Genomic DNA, 24659 nt, shown 5'->3' with positions numbered 1-24659 from the left:
TTGGTCACTATAACCTCCACAGACCCAAACTCACCTCCTCAAAGCAATGAGGCATCCAAATAAGACTTTGGCAGATGAAATTACACAGCAGAGCCATTTAAAATTTGCAGAATGACTGGATCTTAATACTCAATAATGTATCACTATATTTCGATCACAATTTTGGTTCTTTTAATGTTTTCATCAATAACATCTTCAAATCTTCATTATAATAATAATTATTAATTTATCAAATATTTCTTTGATGTCTACTATGTTTGAAACACTGTGTATGTGCTAGACTCTTAGAGAAGCAATACAAAAAAGCACCAAATGTAATCCCTGGCTTCATAAAGCTCACATTTCAGTAGAAGAGAGAAAAACAAAGCAATAACAATATAAGGGAGAATGTGAAAGTACTACAACAGGACTAGAAAATACTATGGGAGGTCAGAGGAGAGTTTCTTCCTCTGTCCTCTCTGCCCCCCCCCAAGTTAAATGTAAGCTTCAGGAGGTCAGGGGCTATTTAGTTTTCTTTTTATGTCTAGCACCTAGCACAGTGTTTCGTACATAGCAGGTGTTTAAAAATGTTCATTGAATTTAACAGAACTAAGAGAGATCACTTATTTTTTGGTATAGAAAGACTTCATGGAGAAGTTAGAATTTTAGTTTGGCCTTGAAAGATAGCAGAAATAGTTCAACAGAAACAGGTGACAGTAGAGAGGAGATATTCCAGATGGAAAGCTGGGTTTTCACAAAGGCAGGAAAGCCGGGAGTGCGTTCAGGATAGAGTGTGTTTGCAGCAACAAACAATGCAGTTGGGTTGGAAAACAGCTTACCTAAAGGGAAATAGTGGGAGATAAGTCTGGAAAGATAAATTTAGACCAGAGTGTGGCAGGCTAAGGAATATGGATTTCGTTTGGTAGGTTATGAGGAACCATTAAAGGTTTTTGAAGAGTTGAGAGAAGAGTTGGGAGAAAGGAGTGATGGTGACAAGATGTGGAGATATATAAAGGCATAAAAATAATGTGTTACAAACTGACTATATATAGCAACCTAGAATATTTTTTAAAAATTCAGACTGCCTCTTAGACAATTTTAATGCTTCCTAAGGGGCTCTGGTACAAGCAGGTCCCTGCCCCAAGAATAAAGAAAAGCTTAGCAATTAAAGTTTGGTTTGGTTTTTTTAAGCTAAAAAAAAACAAAAACAAAAACAAAAAACCTTAGCAATTAATAGCAGCCACAGCACTACAGTAGAAGAGAACTCAAATGTGGGTTTTGGTTTTTTTACATACCCAATTGACACATGATACATAGTGGACATATCACAATCAGTGACACATTAACATCATATGTTGGTAAATTGAGGGAGGTGGCCTAGAAGATCTCAGAAGATTCCATCCATCTCGATGGTTCTTTCTGTTCTGACAATTTCACTTCTACTTTTACCTTCCAGAGTTTGCTACAGCTAGGTACAAACCATGCTAGATAGGGGTTTACCAAAAAGAACTGGAGAAGTTCTAAGCCCCTGGCAGTAGACTGTGGCTCTGGTAAAGATCCTTTAGTCCATCAGTCACTGTCCTTTCAATATATATGGCATTGTGGAAAGAGAACTGAACTTGAAATCAGGAGACCTGGGTTTGAACCCCACCTTAGACACCCACTAGTTGTGTAACTTTGGACTAGTTTCTCCATTTCTCAGAGCTTCAATCTCTTTATCTGTAAAATGGGAATAATAATGCTAACAGTCCATATTTCACAGGATTACGATAAGGAAAGTGTTTTGTCGACCTTACAATTGGATTAGGTACAAGGCAGAGCAGGGCATCTATTTCCTGTGTGTTTTTAGGAAGTTGTGTTTCAGAGAGAATTCTGAAATATCTTTCTCACAGAAAATGCTTTGGTTCCCCCAAATTCAGTGACACAATGGAGAAGTAGTAAAAAAAAAAGTGGGTATAGCTAGAATAAAGATAAAATAAGTGGGTGGTTGTGATAAATGTCAATTTTATGAATATTTTTTAGGTTCTCAGTGCTTTTTTGAGCCTAAGTACTGGTTATTCAGGAATTTTGGAACGTTCAAAGAAACTAGAGGCTTGAGTAACTTAGTTAACATGTACAAGGACAGTGCTTAAATTGTGTGGGACTTGTTGGGATCCTAACTCTAGGGCTTTATGGGAGAGAAGAATTTGGAAAATATATTGGGGTATATTGTGGAAAGCAAGGTTCACTGTGTTCAGTGTGTGGTTATTTCTAAAAATAATTTGATCAATTCAGAAAACATTTACCAAGCACCTATCACAGTGCTGTGCTGAGCACTAAGGGAAACAAAGATGAATGAGAAGTCTCTGACATTAACGAGTTTATAGTTTAGTAGAAAAAGATATGACATGTAACTGACAGTTCTAATATAAAATATTCTATTAGAGATAGTTACATACCTTTTTTTAAGTCTTTGTACTTTGATTGATTTGTCATTATGGAAATAAAGATGACAGATTTCATCAGAGAGAGCTAATGGTTCCTAATTATGCTTGTTAGGCCATATCATCTGGCCTCTAACTTTCTGGGGTCCCCTTTTCATTGATTTTATACTGTAGTTTCCTGTCCTTCGTGCCACAGAGGCAGCCTTTTGTTACTCTCAGGAATTATAAGTTCACATCTTTATAATGTTCTCAGTTTACAAAGTACTTTTCTCACAAAAGCATCGTGAAGGGGGTAGCATTGGAATTATTGCCACCATTTTGCCCAAATAAGTGCAGATTCTGTGAATATGGCAACACTGGAAGCTTCCAGAGTACAACTGTCACCCAAGGCAGATTACATCCAGTCAAATGACTAGGGGATAAATCTAGGGCATTGTTTGAAGCTCATTGAGATTAAGATTTACTTGCTCAGATCACACAGCTAGTGAATGTCAGCAATGAGATCTGAATCCAAGTCTTAGTGACTCCAAGCCCAGAACCCTATCCACCTCACCACCTCTTATATTTCGTCATCATCCTAAAGATGAAGAAACAGAAGCTCAAATAGGTTTAGTGACTTGTCCAAGGTCACATAGTTTTTTCCTGATTCAACCTAGCATGGAATCTCTGTAGCCCAATGGGGAGAATGGATGTATTGTTCTATGAACTCTCCTAGACTCCACTGGAATGCAAATTCATTAATAGCAAGAAGAGCATTTTCAGGCAATCCCCCCTCCCCCCATTACTTTGTTGTTCATGGCCAGTTGTCACTGTTGCCACATATCTGCCATCTTCCCATCCTGCCTAAGTAAATAATCATATATTTTTTCTATTTTTCTCTGAGAATATTTTTTCAGTCTCTGTTCTGTGTCTCCTTCCATCCTATTCTTGATCCTGTGTATTGCAGGAAACCAACTTCTGGACTAAAGGATCCCACGTGAGCCTGACCCATCTATCAGAGACCTCTGGTTCTTTCATCTCCACTTTCATAAATATCAGTCAGGCATGATTGTGCCCAATTACAATTGACTCTGGAGCAGAGGTAGAATTGTCAGAATGGATCAGATCTCCAGAACTAAAAAGAATCTCTGAGGAGAGCCAACCCCTAGATTTTACAGATATGGAAACAGAACCCCAGAAAGGTACAGTAACTTGGCTTAAAGGACTCTCAGGTAGTCGTAACAGAGACATGACTGGAATTTCATTCTCTTGCTTTCCAGCCCGGTGTTTCTTCAGTTTCCAAATGCCAGTCCCGATCTCCCTCACTAAGCTCAAAGCCAGATTGACTTTACTTTGTGTAATGCTAGCTGCTTTTAAAAGCTTGCAGCTCAATGTTTACGCACGTTCCAGAGCTGTACGTTGCACAAGCAAATTAGAACCTCTGACTTTACTAGCCCCGTCACAACCACAGCTGCACGAGGGCTTTTTCTTTTCTTGTCTCTCCATTTGCCTGTAGTACACGTTCTTCTCCTTTACTAGGTGTTGTTTATTAGGTGTTTTCCCCTAAGTGCTGTATAAAACTGACAGATTTGTTTCAAGGCAGCCAGTAGGCTCAGATTTAGTAGGTGGTTGCCTTTACTAGCTCTGCTGCTGCTGTTGCATAACTGGTTTCAGGAAGGAAGAAGCAATGCAGAATGGTCAGACCTGGAAATCAGAACTGCTGTTTGCTCCTATTTCAGGGACAGCTGTTCAAAGACTTTGGGTGAGCCGCCAATCATGTCTCTGGAACTCACTTCTGATAATCTTCAATTTCCTCAGGAAAATCTGCAGGATAATAGTAGAACCTTTTCTTGCCTCTTTTTGTGCAATGATAATGTTGCTAACCTATCATTAATACGGTACAAGCCTTAAGTTATTTTCCTAATGGTCTTGACAGGTTAAGGATGGTCCACACACTTTCTGACTAAGGGCATAAATTTGTGTGATGGCTTACATTGTCCAATCAACTACATGATGCAAAGATGTGCTCTACTATGGAATATCTCTAGTGGAAGTCTGCTTGTTCCCTTCTAAGTACCCTCAACATATGTTTATCTTTAACAATAAGATTGTGCCCACTTTAAAAATGGATTTTCCTCTTTGGTCTACTGTATATACTGAAAATGTAAGAAAATAAAAGTGACTCAGGCAATGTGGTCCAGAATATGTTCCTTAACATTTCATATAAATAATAAAATAGGCATGTAACTCAGTAGTTACAGATGGGTTTTTTTTACATCTTTTATGGTAGTAACCAAGTCTGAGAGGGCTTCCACACTTTCAAAATCTTCTCTTTCAGATATATTGAGATTTGATCTTACAATGTCCTCACAATTGTCACCTCCAGCATGAACCCACCCTGTTCATTTGGTCTAGTTCAGCTGCTTTTCCATCTTTATTCTCTTCCATTTCATTTCTACCTTCTCCGTAAGCACTAACGGTAACTCCACTGTCTTGGATAGTGAAAGAGTTTGTTATAAAAATCTTTGCTGATCTTTTCCATCTTTCCTGTGTATGCTGTCCTCTTCCAGCTTCATCATTAAATGACTTTGGGACAACTTTGCTTAGTTGGGTCTAAGCTTTCTTTAAACTAGTGTTACCGTCTACTGCTCCTCTTTGCTTTATGATGTGATACTTCATATAGTCTCCTAAAACCATTCTTTGTAATATTTTACAAGTGAGTTGATATCAAGACAGGCATTGCCTTTGACTGCCATATATCTCTGATTTCTAAGGAGGTCACAAGTTTGCTAAGATGGATTTTAGACTCTTTGGTCTCTTTAGTTTGGCTATTGATTTATATCGGTAGTATATTAATATATTTATATCAGATTTATATCTAATCTAGAGTCTTCTATTTTTTTCTCAAAGTATTCATGAGGAATAGGCATGAAGCTTCTGTGCAGTCTACTAATCTTTGTCTACTCTCATTCTTAACTCCTATTCTACTCTTGATCCCTATTCTCCAGTGTGTTTGGTTTGGGGTTTTTTTTTTTCAGGGGGTTTTGCCATTTCTCCTATTCCCATTTTTGCATTGAAGGCACTGAGTATCAAAGTATATGTTGATTTAATTTGAAGGGTCTTTATGAGTTCTTCCTAAAAGTTCTCAGCTTCTTCATCTTTTGAAATAAATGGTGGTAATTAAGCTGCAATTACTTTCATGGTGGTCTTTTTGCAAAGACTTATCATGAGCACTGTAATAGGAGAGAACCAAGTATTTCAGAAAATTATTTTTCTTCTTGCCTTTGGATGCATGATAAAAATCAACTCCATATATCCAACTATTAGAATTTATAGAATATCAGATGGAAGGGACTTTGGAGGTCATCTAGTCCAAACTCTTTATTTTGTGGAAGGAGCTAATAGAGTATTCTTTCAACTGGGCATTGCTACCTCCCAAAACACATGAACCACTTAGACCTTCCAGAATGGGGTGGAAAATCACCCACATTATCAATACAGATAGAAGTACCATCTTAGCCTGAAATTGTCAAGGTGTAGATGATCTGTCATTCTTACGGTGACTATGCTGAATGTTGTTTCATTGTCTGCTCAAACATACCAATTACCTTTGGGGAATGTGCTATTGCACATTTTGCAGTAATACTTTTCTGACATCTGTTCTGCTCTCAAAAATTTATTTACATAGTGTTTTGCAAGTAAATTGTTTACACTTGTTCGTCTATAAATGTAACTGTTTCTCTCACATCTGAAAATCAGCTTCTTTGTTTAATTCAGTTGTTTGTGAAGCCTTTGCAAAGGAACAGCAAAGCTAATGAGTGTCCATTTTCTTATTCATTTTATTCTATTATTCTATTCATTAGCTCTTCTATTAAAGTCTTACTCTGATAGGAGTCCCTCTGAACTGTTATTCTATTTTATTCATCTTATTCTATTCATTAGCTCTTCTCCTGAAGTCTTACTCTGATAGGAGTCCCTCGGAATTCTCAAAAACCTATGTTAGCAGGACGTGAATCCTGAAAGGACATACCAAACTAAAAAATAACCTTCAAAGTCAGGCCTTTTGGTAGGTATCCCTATCATCCAAAGGCTAGCCTAGTTAAGTTCAGAAAGGTGTATTGTTGATTGACCACTGGGCATGAATGTTTTCAGTGAGGTAACTCATGAAGTAGCCTTTACTAAGGCATAAAGGGATTGTGATTATATCAGTGGAGGGAAAAAGTACCCACAGAATCTAGAAATAAACGTTTAAATTTAATGGTTACTCTCTGTACTACTATTTATTTCTGGGTTTATTTTCCAGTTTGCATTTTGGGGCATTAAAAAAATCATAGTTGTCTGACTGATGAGTGCATTTTTTTACTTCCTCATCTGACTGTCCCATTTTAATAATGAGTATGTTACTAGATGAATGGGTTCTACTTCAATGGATCTGTGTGTAAGCTGCATTCCCAGTCTTGGTGGTCTCATTAGCCTGTAAAATAGCTCCCTCCCATTGCCCTCATTAGTTTTCTGCATTCTTTTGCTCATTTAGGTCATTTCCAGTTAAGTGACTCATTTTTCACTCAGGTTTCATAACTAAGTCCAAATTTAACTGTCCCAAAACAGTTAACCAGATTGTTGCTATAATATCCTAACACTAAGATCTGTCTACTTTTCTCTGTTTTCATTTTTTCTTATTCTGAAGAGTCCTCACTCTTATTACAGAATCACAAAATTCGGAAGTTGGAAGCGACCTCAGCAGCCATCTAATTCAATCAATACATGAAAGGAATGCTCACTGTAACGTCTGACAAGTAGTCATCTGAGTTCTGCTCAAAGACTGCCAAGGAGACCCCTCAAGGAAGTCCATTCTCCTTTTGAGACAGGAATTCGTTAGGAAATTTTCCTGACATCAAGCCTAAATTTCCCTCTGTACAACATCCTCCTGGTTCTACCCTCTGGCGCCCGAAAGAACAAATCTAATCCTTCTCTCCCCTAAAAATCCTTCAAATGCCAAAGATAGCTATCATCCCTTCTCCAGTACAAATTGGGCTAAAAATGCCCAATTTCTTTAATTGATCCTCACACGACATGGACTCAAGGCCTTTCACCATTCCAATTGCTCTCCATGAGCCACTCTCCAGCTTATCAGCCTCTTTCTTAAACTGAGGTGCCCTGAACTGGACACAGCACTAAATGAAGCCTAATGAAGGGAGAACTATAGTGGGACTACCACTTCCCTTTGCCTCTCTAAATGAAGTCTAAAAGCTCAGTAGTTTTGTGGGGTTTTTTTACTGTTATATCACACTGCTGACTTTTATTGAGCTTATGGTCCACTGAAACTTTCAGATTTTCTTCAGAATATGTACTTTCCAACCATGCCTCTCCCATCTTGTATTGATGCATTTACTTTTTCATGCCCAGATGTAATCCTTGTTGAATTTCATATTATTAAATTTAACCCAGCGCTATAGCCTGTCAAGGTCTTTTTTGGATCTTGATTCCAGTCAGCTAGGATATTAGCTATTGCTCCAAACTAAACACATCATCTGCAAATTAGATGTCTTTATCTAAGTCCCCAATTTAAAATGTTAAACAGCACAGGGCCAGGGTTACCCACAGGTCTCTGTGTTACCCACTGACATTATACCATGAACAATTACTCTTCAAGATTTACCATCCAACCATTTCTGAAAACATCTCATATTATCATTTGGTCCACATCTCTCCATACTCTCAACAAAAAATAGTATGAGAAACTTTACCAAAAGCTTTGTTAAAATCTAGTTCAATTATATCCACAACATTTCCCTCATCTATTGGTTTAGTAATCCTGTCAAAAAAAAAAGGAAATATAGTTAGTTTGACATGACCTGTTCTTGATGCAGCCAGCCTAGTTCTTTGTAATCACTGCTTCCTCTTTCTAGAGTTTGTCCCCTTTGTAACCATCCATTCTGTACCTCAGTTTCCACAGTTATAAAATGGGGGTTATCATTCTTAGATTATCTACAATGCCTCCCAAGAATCAAAGAAGTCCGAAAAGAAAGAGACTTTGGCTATGGTCTAGTACAAACCCATTACTTTACCAATGAGGATCTCTAGGCCCCAGATGGGGTTAGTGGCTTCCCAAAGTCACACTTGTTTCCTTAAACTATGCACTCAAACAATCTTATATTAAAATTTTCATTCATTTCCCTCAAGGAATTTAAAATCTTACAAAGAGGGCTAAGTCCTGTAAACAAATAACTATGTTATGGAGTAGAGTGTAGTTAGTGCAAAGGACAGGTCCAAATAAAATGGATAGATAAGTATCCAAGGGTCAAAGGCATTGAGTAGCGGTAATCCTGAAAGATTTCAGAAGAATGATTTTTTTGAGTAGGATTTTGATGGAGGAAAGGAATCTGTTTTAATGGAAAGGATCACTTCAATCAGAAGCAATGGCATAAGTCAAAATTAAGAAGGAAAAATAAAAAAAAACAGTGGTCCAAGGACAGAGAGCAAGTTTGCTTGATGAAAATGGAGAGTCTGAGAAGGAAGGTAGAAAGATAAGAGAAGGCCATTTAGAAGACGGTCTTGAAACCCAAGCTAAGGAATTTAGATTGTCTCTGATTAGCAATAGGGAACCACTGTGAATTGCTTAACAGTAGAGTGACATGATCAAGGTGATATTTGAAAAGAAGATAATTCTTGCCAGTGTAAATAGGACAGATTAAAAGGAAAGAGCCTAGGGGCAAGCTCATTATAACTCAGGTTTTTTAATACAATTTCTTCTACACTTCTTTCTTTCCATTGTGACCTCTTCTACCTTGTTTCCTTCAACTCCAGCTGTCAGTTCGTCTTTGGCCTCCTGGCATTTGTCATGGTTTTAACAGTTCATTGGTCCCTATGGAGTTTGACTCTGAGCTCTTCCAGTATACCAGAAACTTCAAAAGAGTTCAACAGACACAGCCACATTACTATGGTTTTAGGCTTAACCTGAGCAAAACTCTCAAGAGCCTTGTGGCTTCCCTTCTCCTCCCAACCCACCCACCCCTAATCCCACATTCCCCAACATTCCTGCCTCACTTAGAAGTGCTTCCCCTGAGACATAAACAGCCCTCTTTTTGGCTTTCTAGAAAAAGTCAAAGGCGTATGGGCTTTGTCTTGTTCAGGGCAGTAGGAAGGTGATTTAACCCTGTATCTTGTCAGAGATCATGAGAACTTACTTACTTGGAAGCGATGGAGGAATTGACTAACCCTTTTAAAAGTGTCCCCACAAAACACTGACAAGAGACAACACAGTTCATCTAAGACTCTGGCAAAGAACCTGGCTTATTATGTCTAGCTTTTGCTACTCCTTTCTGAGAAAGCTTTGGCTACCAAAACATGAGATGTTTTGCTTTCCTTTCCTTTTAATGAGTGTCTCTTAATTAAACCATAGGTGTAACCTGATTCAACAATTTCTCTTCCCTGAGTGGCTTTGCTTGTTTTTTTTTCTTTTCCCGTTGGGAGATGAACTCAGAAATTCCACTTTAGCTACATATAATTAAAAGAGGTGACCACTCATTCACTGTACACTGTATGTGTTGGAATGTGGCACAGTGGGAAGAGAGCATTGTATCTGGAGTCAGGCTTCCTATGTCTGAATACAGATTCCATTGGTTACTTGCTTTGTCACTTAAGCTCTCTGGATGATAGTCACCTCATCTGTAAAATGGAAGATGGGTGTGCACTAGATTCTAGCTCTAAATCCTATGGCTTTCTGTAAAATGTACCACACCAGGCTTTTGTTTGAGCTTTCTTCAAAATACCTATTCAGTCCAATGTATTGTCATAGCCCCAGATACCCAGCAGCCTCTGAGTAACCAGGCTGAAGCTAAACTTTTATGTACCCTTTTAATTAAGAGATTCAGTATTTAATCACAGTACGGCAATGTTCGCCCTATTGTTTGCCACATAATGAAAAAGTTAGGGCTGTTGAAATGTATCAATAAGACAATGGACAATCCATTCAGCGTCCTTGGAATAAAATGAACAGGAACTGAGCCAAAAAGAAAACCAACTGGAATATACAAAGATGTGAGACATCTTGGTTGGGCAGCACACAGTCAGTGAGGGGAGCTCTCCCAGCAATGAGAGCATTTGTATTTGGTGCAGGCAAGGAGAAATTTCTCACAATGCAAATGAAAACCACTTGAGAGGAATAATGGCGTTCCTGTGAGACTCTATATGCTATAGCAAAGGCAAGAAAGTCTCGCTGAAGGTGTCTTTGAAAAGGACAACTTTCATGCCTTGCCTGTTTTGTTTGTTTTGTTTTTAATGAATCATTGAGACCAAGCAAGGATTGGGTCTTTCTGCTTCTTCTCCTGGAGATGAAGCTTTCCTTGATGCCAAAAATTACCCCCTTTAAGTGCATAGGATTCAAAGCTTAGGGTGAAAACTGAGGTGTTTGGTCTCTCGTCAAACCTTCTTCTTAACATTTTTCCTAGTCTGAATATATTTTTAATAAATAAAGAAACACTGTCTTGCTTTGTTCACTTTATACAGAAAGTGATTTTCATTTCCAATCCCTGTACTGTTCCCATTTTCATGATTTTCCACACGGTCTAGGAAAATTGGCATAACAAGGTAAATGGATGTCCAAAGCAGAGAATGACATTTGGAAAACTGAATTACTAACTAATAAATAATAAAAAAAATTTTTTACTAAATAAATACATGTCCTGTCATTTAGTAGATAGCCATTATAAAAAGACAAAGCTAATTCTTTGTGGGCTAAAGTCAAATGTTTCTTATACTTCATTTCTGTTCTAGTGGCATCTAGTAATGTTGAAGTGGCTGACCATGACTTTAGTCACTCTACTACTTTGTTGCCTTTGAGAGCACATTAATTATACGAATTGATCTGAATCATCAATTCTGGCTCTAGAGCCAGATCACTCTCCAAAGCTTATGGGAATACACCACTAGGTAGTAGATTAATAACCTTATAAAGAACCACATGAAAAATAAATGGCAAATCTCAGATCCAATCTTGTGGTTTACTGGATTCTGAAACCTACCAGCTTTCTGAGGCGTGCCTTCAGTAATCTGATCCATGTAATGATCCAGCTCAGATGTGTACTTGTGATAATTAAAACAGACTCAGTAGCCACCCCTACATACCAAGTCCTATAAAATTTGCCCACTTTCCCAATGAGGAAGGGCATTTGTCAGCATTTATCCACCTTCAGGAAAGAGCTGAAGTCCCCTAATTGATGATGGATATAGAAAAAGAAACGTTAGTAAACATGGACTGTGTGGGTGTGGGGGGCTGGGTTCTTTTTTTTTTCTTTTTTTTTCAAAAATTATTCTGAATCACAGACTGGAATGAAACCTGGGCCACAAGCTTAGGGAAGGTTCTTTATGGAGAACCATAGCGGAAAGGAATTCTCCTCTATGCTGAAATATTTGTCTCTGTGAATTATCCTTCCAGTTGAGTTTGAGGCAATCTCCCTAAACATTTCCTCCCCCTTTCTTCTTTTCACTTTAGATATGTGTCATGGGACACATTACTGTAGATACTTGGAGTTTTGACAATGAGGCCAAATTCTTAACCTTTATGGTTCTCCAGGAGGATACTCAATGAGTTAAACAAGATGCCTATAGCTTGAATTGGTCTCCAAACTTCACCTTGCACCAGAAACTTGGATTCTTTAAGATGTATAAAACAAGAGCCAAAAAATGAGTTCAGTGGGAAATGTTTCCATAGGGCCAAGTGTGAGGATGATACACAGGCTTCCATATGCTGTTGGGGCCAGGTTTTTTGATGAGCCAGATCTCTCAGGGGCAGAGGGCAAAAATGCTTCACTTCCTGAAGTAGAATCTCTTATCTTCAACCCTCTGCAGAACAAGTAATCAGGAATCTGCAGATGAGTGTCTTCCTCTTTCCCCCTATCCTCAGGAACCCCCATGTGAGAACAAAGTCCCTAGTATCTTGAAAGTAATGCTAAGAAAATAAACACTACAAAGACTGGTAACAGGGGGATGTCTCTCTTGCATGTTTTTGTGGCCATCTTGGTTCAAGGGGAAGGGGGGTGCCCCAGATATATGAGCCAGCAGGATCTCTTTGTAGCAAGTTTAGTGTGTTTGGCCAGATGTCCTCCCAGTGGAGGGCAGACAGAGAAAGAGAAAACAGAATTCTTATTAAAAATAAGTCACGGGAGGAAAAAAACACAGAGAGAAAGTGTGTCAAGTGGAACAGGGGCCCATGAGGTGCCATCTGATATTGATTAAATGCTGATAAAGTCAACAGAGAGAAATGCACATCATGAGGAAGTGACCCTGGCTCTTCGGAATGCAAACCAGTGACAAATGTCTGGGAGCCAGTCTGCATTAATACCATATGTATTTGATACAGTGCTGAGAGCCCAAAGCTCAAAGGAATAGCAAAAGAGTATGATCTAGCTGAAAGAACACCAGGTGGGAGTCAGGAAACCTGGGTTTTAGTCCCAGAATTTAGTCCCAGAGACTCTGCCACTAATTAACTCTGTAACATTGATCAAGTTACTCCACCGCTCTATGCCTCAGTTTCCTTTTCTGTAAAATGAGAGTTGATCTATGTTCTAAGGTCCCTCGCAGCTCTAATATTTTATGATTGCTAAAAACTAGTTCCCCTAACAGGTGATTTTCATTTATTATCCTCAGGGACAACAATCTTTCATTGGTTCTGAAATTCTTCCAAATCAGTATAATAGATCAGAGAGGAGAGGAATGGAAAAATAATCCTCTTGGGTCCTAAAATTCGAACACAGAGAAACTTTTCAAAAGACCATAAATGTGACTTCCTGTCTCTCTCTATTTGACATCTCCCGAGGATGAGACCCCATTTTGTGCCTCTGTGTTTTACAGTAGGACATGCTGATGTGAACATAAATGGGAAGGAAGGAAAGCACAAGGCTCTTTGACTACATGCTTATAGTACTTTCTCTATCAGCCAATTTCAAAAACATCTTCACTATGACATTGAGGTTGGGTGATACCTAATCCCATTGTAAAGAATGTGCATTCCTTAAATAATTGCTTGGGTTTTTTCTGGGAAATTTAACCATTTTTTAAAAGAAAAAAAGAGACAATGGGTATAGAACTATGGAGACTGCACAGTATAGATGAGTTTGTGTCAGAGAATGAATAATGCAGTCTGTATCTAAAATTTGACTTGGGCTAGCATAACACCTGTCAAAGTGATGAAAGGTAAAAGCAAAAGTTCCTGTTATATACCACCGGAAGTCCTCTGTACAGCTTCAGGGGGCCTCCAACCTTGTCCAGGTGTGTTTAGTTCATTCATTCATTCATTCATTTAGTAAGTATTTGTTGCGTGCCAACTATATGCCTAGTATCATGCTAGGTGTTTCAAAGGATCCAAAAGAAATGCGTCTTATGTTTGACTTTAGCCCCATTTTCTCAGGCCCATGTCTTTTACATTTTACTACACACACAAGGTTCTCCTGAGTAACCTGAGGGGCTTAAGGAATCTTTCTTCTCTACCATTGGCTTGAGCCTCCATTGACTGTGTTCTCCCTATTTTAGGTCCCCATTGATTAGCATCCTAGCTTCATTTAACCACTTAATGGATTCACTTTTACAAAGAAATATTTACTTCAAAGATATAGTGAGGACAAATATACAAACATTACCCTTAATACCTCAAAGGGCATAATCTTCTCACCACCACCCACTCCCTACCATACTGCCTCTCTCACTGGGAAGGGTAGGAAGTTCAGGCTTGCAGATTAGCTCCGTTTCTACATAGGATTAGTTCCACCAAATTCAGGTTCCTGGGCCCCGGACCTTTGTTCCTCAGGCTTTTGCTTCTGGGCTGTCTGTGACCTGGACTCCATAGCTCAGGTTTCCAGGTCAGAGGTTCCATTCCCTCCACCTAGAACAGAAAAGGACAAAGGAAAAAGTCAAAATCCTAGACCCATTTCTCAGGGACATGTGGCCCAAAAGGAGATGGGGAGAGAATTGGACGGAGGAGGTAGCCTTTGGGCCTTCCTTCACCTGTTACTACACAATGTCATCTGTCATGAAAGAATCCTTCACCCTCAGAGAAGAATGCAGAAAAGCCCCAACTATATTCAGGCAGTTTTAAAGGTGCAAACAACCCAGCCACATGTCCAGTGGAAAAAAGGTAGCTCCCAGCCATGTGGTAGGCCAGTAAAGAATGTTCATGCATGCTGAAGTCCTCTGTTCTCCCAGAATCAGGTACCCCCATGTGAGTGATTCCATCCTTGGTAGCTAAAGAATGTGCCAAACCCCTGTTACAAATGCTAGAACTTAAAATCCAAGTAGGAGAAGAATACACATACGTGAATTAAGTAGTTCTGTAAAGAAACCCATGATTAAATGCCAAAAGAAAAGGTTTGGCCAGTGAATACAAAGGATGTGGAAGATCACTGTTGGTCAGAGTAGGCAGAAAAGGCATCAGGAAATGCTTGGAGTTTTGGTCCTTGAATGAAGGGCACTCTTTAGATAGGTAAAAAGCAGGATGTTCCAAGTATAAGGAATAATCTGAACAATCTCAGAGCCCAGGAATGAGTTTAATGTTTTCAAGCAGTAGTAAAGAGATTGGTTTGGCCTGGGTGAAAGTTTCCTCTGAAGGACTGGTGAGAATTGGATGGAGAAGTTTGGGCCAGATTATAGAAAGGTTCTGACTTGCCAGACTCAGGAAAATTCACATTATTCTCTAGCTAATATGGATGTTTTTATTGTTTTTAAGTGGGACAGTGATACGATGAAATTACTATTTGAGAAAGTTTAGTCTAGTAGTGAAGGCAGCTAGATGGCTCTGTGGATCTAGTACTGGACCTAGAGTCGGGAAGACCTGAATTCAAATCCAACCTCAGACATTTACTAGCTATGTGACCCCAGGCAATTCACTTAACATTTGTTTGCCTTAATCCACGGAGAGGGAAATGGAAAACTACTGCAGTGTCTTTGCCAAGACCTGATTATGGGGTCACAAAGAGTCAGACAGGACTGAATAATAACAGCAGTCTAGTAGTAATATGTAGGATGAATTTCAATAGAGAGACAGAGAAACCAGCTAGGAGATATTTGCAGTTATCCAAGAGTGAAGTGATGAGGACTTTAGGGTTTTGCCTGTAGGATTGGAGACAACATGTGTGAATTAATATGATGATGAATTGCATGGCAGGGGGATGGGGGGGCAAGGGAAAGGGAGAGGGGGAGCAGGAGGGAAGGAGGAAGGGGGTGAAGTTCAAAGGACAGAGTCAAAGGTGACTCAGAGGCTGACTTCCTGGACAACTGACTAAAATTGTGGTGATAAGATTGATGGAAATGGGAAAGATAGAAGAAGGAACTAGCTGATTTGCCAAGGAATATGATAAGTTTAGGTTTGAATATGTTGAGTTTGAGTTGACATTAGGATGTTCAACTGAGAATGCTCAACATGCAAATGAAAATGGAAACTAAACTCAGGTGAGAGAGAGGGGCTAGAGATTGAAAGTCATATGCATAGGGATAATATTGTAGTAAGTGATAAGAAAGTACCAATTAACAAGGAGATTATTTCCCAGATCTGTTTTTCTCTTGGGGAGCTGCACCTCTTTCCCCTGTCCCCTAAATGTGTTTGCTAACAGAATTTCTTTTTTGAGAACATCTCATCATCCTTGAGCCTATAAAAACTTGGGCCACAAGATTCTAGTTATCCTTTCTCTGAACTCTGAAATCCATCCCCTCCACCCTGTTCTCTATAATCTCTCCTCTTGGCAACTACACCCATTCCTATGTCTTCAGTTATCACTTCTATGCAATTGACTCCTATGTAGTATCCCCAGCCTCTGAGATCCACTCCTGCATTTCCAGCTAGATATCATCACCTGGGTGTCCTGCCAATATCTCAAACTCAACATGTCCAAAACTGAGCTCATTCCCCCTCTAAAGGCTATCTTCATTCCTTCTCACTTCTCTATTTTTGCCATTGTCACCACCATTCTTATAATCACCTGGGCTAAAAAACCTTTGAGCCATCTTTAACTCATTCCTCTCCCTTACCACCTCTAATCAATTACCATATCCTTTTGATTCTACCTCCACAATACTTCTCACATCCATCCTCTCTCCTCTTCCACTGCTATCATCCTAGTTACAGCTTTCTAATGCGTCTGCTTCCTCCATTCTCTTCCCTTGTCCAATCCAGTCAGTCATCAAGCACATATTAAGCACTAATTATGTGTCAGACAGTGCTAAGCACTGTGGATATAGAGAGAGGCAAAATACTGTCTTTGCTCTCCAGGAGCTCACATTCTAATGAGAGAGACAACAGGTAAATAACGAGGTAAATATAAGACATATATATGTTTGTCTATCTATCTATCTATATATATATACACACACATATATATATTCACATATATATCTATACATGTATAAAGTAGATGGAAGGTGTGTCAGAGGGAAGGCAATAAGGAAAAAGGAGAGGGGGCTACAAGAGGCTCCCTGGAGAAGGTAGGATTTAAGTTAAGTCTTGAAAGAAGCCAAAAAATGAAGACCCACAGCTGGAGATGGAAAGCATTCCAGGCTTGGGGGACAGCCAGTACAAAAGCACAGACAGGAAATGGGGTGTCCTGGGTGAGGAACAGTAAGTAGACAAGCATGACTGCATTTTTAGGGGTATGAAGGGAAGTAAAATATAAAAGGACTGGAAAGGTGGAAAGGGGTCAAGTTGTGACAGGCTTTAAATGCCAAACATAGAGTTGTGGCTGTCTGAGTAGAAATCAGGGAATCGGGGCAGCTAGGTGGTGCAGTGGATAGAGCACCGGCCCTGGAGTCAGGAGGACCTGAGTTCAAATGTGACCTCAGACACATAATACTTCCTAGCTGTGTGACTCTGGGCAAGTCAACCCCAATTGCCTCACTAAAAAAAAAAATCAGGGAATATATACAACAGACATTATGAAGGAAGAAACAAGATTTGGCAATGAATTGCACAAATGAGGTGAGTGAGAATGATAAGTCAAGGACAAGCTGAGGTGGAGTCAGAACACCTAGGAGGGTGGTGGTGCCCTCAATAGCAATAGAAGAGTTGGGAAGAGGGGAGAGTTTGAAGGGGAAGATAATGAGTTTAGTTTTAATCTTGTTGAACCTGAGATATCCAAAAGGCAGTTGATGATACATGACTGGAGCTCAAAAGAATGGCTGGATAAATAGATTTAGGAATCACTTGCAAAGAGACAAATAATTGAATCCATGGTAGTTAATGAGCTCACCAAGTGAGATGTTATAGAGGGGAAAGAGGGCCCAGATTAGAACCTTGGGGGTCACCTACAGGTAGTAGGCAGGACATAGAAGAATACCCAGCAAAAGAAACTAAGAAAGGAGTGGTCAGACAAGTAGAAGAACCAGGAGAGAACAGTGTCATGAAAACTTAAGAGACAAAAGTATCCAAGAGGAGATGGTGATCAAGTATCAAAAGTTGCAAAGAAGTCAAGAAGGGTGAGAATTGAGAGTTTTTTTAAATAGATTTGCCAATTAAGAAACCATCAGTAACTTTGGAAAGGTCAGATTCAATTGAATGATGAAGTTGGAAGCCAGAATGCAGAGGATTTATAACTGAGTGAGAGGTGAGGAGGTGTATGCATCAATTACAGATCTCAAGGTATTTGATTATATATCAATTATTACAAGAATTGTTTATATATCAGTTATAGATCTCATGGAATTTAGCCAAGAAGAGGAAAAGAAAAGGAGCAACAGTTAGCAGCAGTTCTAAGAAGGGTGCTTTTTAAGGATGGGAGAGACATGGACATATTTGTAGCCAACAGGAAAGGAACCAGAAGGTAGGGAGAGACTGAAAATTAGAGAGAGAGAGAGAGAGAGAGAGAGAGATAGTAGAAATGATTGTAGGGGCAATCTTCTGGAAAAGATGGGAGGAGATAGGATCCATGTAGAGAAGTTTGTGAAGAACCACCTCTTCATCAGAGGCAAGATCTATCCTTCATTCATCAGCCAGAGTAATCTTCCTACATCTCATATGTGACTATGCCACATCCCTTAGCATAGATCATTGTACATAATATGCCTGATGAGTTTTTGCTTAAAATGTTCGTTAGAGGAAAAGCATGCAAAGAGAACCAACAAGGGTAGAGGTCATTAAGGACCTATAGGAAAGCCTGGGGTCAGGAAATAGACTGAGTATGCTAAAAACAACAGGATCCTGGTTACTTTACAAGTAAGCAAGGGTTTTCCTCTCCCAAAAAGAGAAGGAGGTTGGGGTGGGGAAGGGTGAAGGAAGGGAAAATTGGAGTGTATAGAACCTTGTTTATGCTTATCCGTACAGTCAACACAATTAATTGCCAAATGAAAAATGAAGGCATTGGGTCAGCAAATATTTGATCCAAATTGTTTGTCTTAAGCAGCAAAATCACCAGATTGAATCCATTCAACTTTTGCCTACGACCCAGAGGCATGTGACACAAGAAGGCATGGGTGTGCCCAAAAACTTAAATTTCAGTCATTATAACAGTCTGTTTTTCTCATCATTTTACAACAAACAGGGCCGAAGATGCTTTTCCACCAAAGAATGTTGCTGTGTATAAAATCACAAGCTGAAGGAGAATAACTTCAACTGTTGCTTAATCCCCATCATTTATCCATCAAGAATTATTGAGCACAATTACAATTGATCAGTCACTTATGTACTGTTACTCCCAAGGGACACTATTAGTAAGAGGCACATAGGAAAACAGATTAAGAAAACAAATGCATTCCTGATAGTCTTTACAACATGATTTTCACATTAAAATATCTAGTGTCTCTCTCCTGTGTTTTTCATCAATTTGGATGGAAATTTCCCGTTTTATGGTTTACTTTCTGTATGTACTTACAGAAATGACAGCTGGTTACTACTCAGACCAGTATGTTCTTTAACAGGTTGAAACGACTATACACTCAAACTTTTCCCTCTCACACCAAGAAAGCAAACTCTTTGTCCCAAAACCAGACCATAACTTATAAATACAGAGTAGTATTCCATATCTTACAGATCTTAACAGTCCAAACACAATGGTTAATTAAACATTCTAGTTTTAAAATGATCTGTGAAAATTTTTTTTTAATTTTTTTAAAAATTAAAAAAAAGAGATCTATGTTTTTACTGAGAGGCAGCATGTTATAGCAGATAGAAGACTAAATAGCCTCAGAACCAGGAAGACCTGGGCTCACATTCAGCCTCTGATGTGTACTGATCCATGGGACAGTCACTTAACCTCTCAGTTCATCAGTGACTCTCTAATAGTTACCAATAGCACAAATCAGCTGTTGATTGGTAGAGGAAGTTTACTCACCAGAAATTCCTTAAACCAGTAAAATCACAGGTCTGGAATTTTTTCTATTTTAACTGAGATTCCATTACAACAAATTCCAAAGGACTATATAGACCAGCTTCGAGACCGCAGATTCCCCACCCATGGTCTAGACTGCTACAGGTAGGTAGGTGGCAGAGTGGATAGAATGCCAGGCTTATCAGAAAGACTCATCTCCCTGAATTCAAATCCAGCCTCAGACACTTACTAGCTATGTGACCCTGGGCAAGTCACTTAACCCTGTTTGCCTCAGTTTTATCATCTGCAAAATTAAGGAAATAGCTAGCCACTCTAGTATCTTTGCCAAGAAAACTCCAAATGGGATCGTGAAGAGTCAGACATGACTGAAATAACCAAACAACAACAACAACAACAAAATCTAGACTCTTCCACTGTGCTACAAATTCTCTTTTGTCAAATATTGTGAAAAATAAATGGACTGGGATTTGAAACACTTTTGTCATAGCAATTTTCACTGAAATATTATCATTGTAATGAGATTTTATTCTACATGAAATAAAACCATGTACTATTTCCTAATTGTATGGAATATAATCATTATTGCATATGGAGAGTCCCTCATATTGCTATCATGATACGCAGGGAATATATCCATTTTTAAAATACTACTTGTAACTGTTTTTGTTCAGTCATATCCAACTCTTCATGTCCCCATTTGAGTTTTTCTTGGTGAAGATATTGAAGCAGTTTGCCATTTCCTTCTCCAGCTCATTTGACAGATAAGGAAACTGAGGCAAACAGGGTTAATGACTTGTAAAGGGTAACGCAGCTAGTAAGTGTCTGAGGCTGGATTTAAACCCAGGTCTTCCTGACTCCAGGCCTGCCCTCTATCTACTGCACCACCTAGCTGCCCCATTACTTAGTATAGATACACAAATGCATCATCTTTGTATATATAGTTTGATCCTCTTAATCATTCTGTGTATTTGAATACATACTAGACTAAAAACTTTGACATGACACCGCTGGGCACAGTTCTTAAAATATATCTTCTCTTACAGGTATTCAAGAAGGAACACAATGTACCAAATGTAAAAATAACTGGGCCCTGAAGTTTTCTATCATATTATTATATATCCTGTGTGCCTTGTTAACAATCACAGTAGCCATTCTTGGATACAAAGGTACGTACCATATGAATTTTCCCTTCCAATAGCAAGTTAACTAATTATGAAAAGAAAAGTGATTTATCTACAAATATAAAAATGAAGTATCTTACTTATATTAAACTTAGTAACATAACTTCAGGCTCTGTACCCTTGTCACTTTAGGACAACCATATTGTCGAAGGTGCAAAAACATCAGGGATTTCGGAGATGATTCCCCTACCTATGTGAGGATTTTTGTTTTTCAGGTCTTTGGTGTTGTATAATTTTCCTTGTCTGTGAAGTGAATTATCATTTCCAGCTACACTGTCTTCCTCAGTCTTTTCCTGTCCTATCTTAGTGGTCATATGAAAAACTTGGAGCCAGCACACAGTAAAGCCACAGTGATGGGGGCCAAATAAAATAAAAAATCTCCATGGTTACTAGTTCCTTCAGCCAGTGTCTACACAGCCACTTCCCCTTTTTTTTCCTTAGCAGATTTACTGTGGTCACAGTTGGTTTGAGCTAGTTTAATGTCTATAATATTTGTAGCATAATATAAACGCTACCGTGAAGAAGTTAAAAGGTAATGTAGGTGACGATCAGAGTTGTAATTCAGTTAGTTAACTTTCCTGAATTAAAGGGAAGGAAAGGTTGTTTTCTTTCCAAACATCTGATATCCCCTTCATTTCATACTCCATAGAATTAATCTGATTGAGTAAAAATTTCTCCTCCAGTTGGAGCATTTTTTTCCCTTGTGTGACTAAAAGTAGAAGTATCATAATTCAAATCACCAGTGGAAAACAACAAAGAATTATGGAACTCTTCCTAGACACATCCATGTTAGGCTCATTTCTCTGATTTCAACACAGAAACAGACATGGACGGAGTCTACTAATCTTAATAACTTTAACTCAGCAGCCAGCTTCAGCTGCCTTCCCTCAAACTGACAGATTGTGCAACCGACACAGGAAAAGGAAAATTCAGAGGCTCGCTAGCTCTCTGCTCCTCTCACTATGCCCACTGCAGCTGCTTTGGAAGCGAGGGGGTGTGTGGGGAAGATCTCCTAATAGGCAAGTATCTTAGCCATTTCCTCACACCTTTTGTTCTCTTCAGAACAATACCTGTCACATGCACAGCTAGGCATTTTCCTGAAGTATTCTTCAGCCTGCCCCCTAATGCCAAGCATACTCAGAAAAAAAAAAAAAAGCATAGCGTGGAACTTCCCATTTATCCTGCAATAAATTGAGACAATAAAGAATTGGGAAAATTATCAGGCCTTTAATTCTCTTTCAGCTGTGGCTGCCTCACCTAAGTAAAGGACACCTGTATTGAGGAAAATGAGGTCCAACAAGTATAAGTTCTCAGGTTATGTAGATAGACACAGACAGACAGACAGACAGACAGACAGACACACACACACACACACACACACACACATATTACGGAACTGGAGTCACCTGAAAGTGTCTCCCCACCTAGGGGGAAAAAACTACTAGAAAAGCAAAGAAAAGCTTTGTTATGAATGATTCACATTAGCCAACTTCATCAAATTAGCCAGCTTTCCATTTTTTTCAGTCTGTGTAAACATGATTAGTGAACCAGTGGCAAAACAGTAACTAAAAATCAATTGGTGACAATTAAGCTTTTATTGAGTCTCTGTAGGGGGCTCCTATAGAACAGTATATTAAGCCTTTGGAGTTGAATATTTATTATAGAAAGAAAAGGCATAGTCCTGGCCTTTGAAGTGCTTACCTCTGTCTTAACATTGGGCTACTTTTTAGTTTTGTTACGAAATAATTCAGAGACACTTGGTGCCTTCTCAAGGCATAAGGAGAAGTCCAAAAGCAAAACTCTCTGCGGCTTTTAGATGTTACTTACTCAGTTTTTATAATCTTAGAAAGGAAAATAATGGGGGAAAAAAGACCTCCTGGGAGCCTTGGACCTTTGCAGTAAGCACCCCTGGCTCTCCAGGTCATTGCTTATGACTGTTTGGCACCATCCAGTTCTTCTGTTTCTTATTTTTTTGAGGCATCATGTTCACAAGTATAACTTTCTTGCGTGGTCCTTGTCCACTTCCTTTCTTTTCAGTTCAGCTATTTGCAAAAACCTGCATATCCCATGACAGTTTCCGTAACCGGATTACACTGGCAGAATCTTAAGCCCAATCGCTCAAAGACTTATTTTGATATCACTTGCTTGTTCTGAATGTACTGGATCTTGAGTCTTGGGGAAATACATTCCAAGGGAACTTTTGAAATTCCACCTCCTGACCTCCCCCATTCACCTCCACCCATTCCCCTTTTGTTTCTCTCCTTCTACAGACCCAAAATTGGACTTTTTTTTTTGAAATAGCATTTCTGCAGCAAAAGGTTTATGTGAACAGCGGGGAATCCTCTAAACTCTTCACTTAAGATGTCCTCAGTATGCCTGTGATTTATGGCTCACAAAGCTGCTTTGAAAACTTCGTTTATTGAAGATTCATCGGATACTCTAGGGAAAGAGCAAAAACCACTAATTCATAAAGTTTTGTGCATTGTTTTTACCTTTCTCCAGACGTGTTTACCCATAAACGCTCCCCTAACCTTTGTAGTTCAGCAGAGCACAAGAGTAAAATAAATAAAATAAACTTTCTGTCATTTTAACCTGTCACTCAATCCAATCCAGCAAACATTTTAAGCACCTACTATGTCCCAGGTACTGTGTGAAGTGCTGAGGAAGATACATAGACAAAAATAGCTCCTGCCTTCAAGGATATGTTCTACAGGGGGAAACATAACATATATTCAGATAAATTAATATAAGGTGTAATTTGAGGAGGAAGGAAGTATTTTGAGCAAATGGGTGGGAGAGGAGTCAGGAAAGGTTTCAAAGTGGAGGTGGCTCCTAAATTGAGCCTTGCTGAAAGATAAGGATTCCAAAAGGTGGATGTGAATTGTTACTGATCCAAAGCCCACAAGCACGTAACTAACTGAGGTATTCCTGAGTATTTTGAATTATTAGTCAAAAAAATCACTGGAACAGCTTTTCAAGGGGAAAGGAGAACCACAGAATTTCAGTCATAGGAGACCCCAGGGGCCATTTAGTACAACCCATATGTGAAAAAGAATCCCTTCTAAGCTATACCAGACAGAAAAAGTTATTGAGCGTTTACTTAAAGACTTCCAGCTAGTAGAAACTCATCTTCCTCCCATTCCTCATTTGGCTAGTTCTAATAGTTAGGAAGTTTTTCCCCATGCTTTTTTGCCCCTTCCATTCATTGTTCCTAGTAATATTAATAAGAACTTAGCACTTTAAGGTTTGCAAAGCACCTTACAAATGTTATCTAATTTTATCCGTACAACATCTCTGGGAAGTAGCTAAAATAATAGTGCTATTTTTTTCCTCCCTTTTTACAGAGAAAGAAACTGTGGCAGACAGAGATTGAGCAACTTGCCCAGGGTCACAAAGCTAGTATATGTCTGAGATCACATTTGAACTCAGATCTCCCTGAATCCAGGTCCAATACTCTAATTCATTCTTCTGCTTAATTTTGAAGAGAGCTGTTCTGGCCCCTCTCTGTCTTTCTTCTCTAGGCTAGGCATACCCCATTCCCTTAACTAATCCTTGAATGGAATGGACTCAGGACCCTTCACTATTTAAAAGTTCTCCAGCTTTTCAATGCCCTTCCTAAAATGGAGCCCCAAAAGCATACAATACTCCAGATGTGGTCTCATAAGGACACAATAGTAGGGCACTATCACCTCCTTATTCCTGGGAGCTATGACTCTCAATACAGCCTAAAGTCACAACCACTTTTTTTGGCTGCCACATTGACATATTCAGCTTGTGGCCCTCTCAGATCCTCA

At 39.1% G+C, this 24659-nt stretch overlaps 1 protein-coding gene across 1 annotated transcript in view; it reads left to right on the top strand.

The window, feature by feature from the left end:
- The window catches only part of LOC114031940 (collectin-12), a 231053-nt gene that overhangs the window by 165394 nt on the left and 41000 nt on the right, over nt 1-24659 (top strand). The window contains exon 3 of the mRNA XM_027847159.1: nt 20728-20850. Within this exon, the coding sequence (XP_027702960.1) occupies nt 20728-20850 (123 nt within the window). The remainder of the gene's footprint in view (nt 1-20727; nt 20851-24659) is intronic.

Source organism: Vombatus ursinus, unplaced genomic scaffold (assembly GCF_900497805.2).
Source record: "Vombatus ursinus unplaced genomic scaffold, bare-nosed wombat genome assembly UNPS02015255.1, whole genome shotgun sequence".
Classification (NCBI taxonomy): Eukaryota; Metazoa; Chordata; class Mammalia; order Diprotodontia; family Vombatidae; genus Vombatus; species Vombatus ursinus.
Note: the sequence above shows the minus strand (reverse complement) of the source record. Positions and strands in the feature narration are given on the sequence as shown.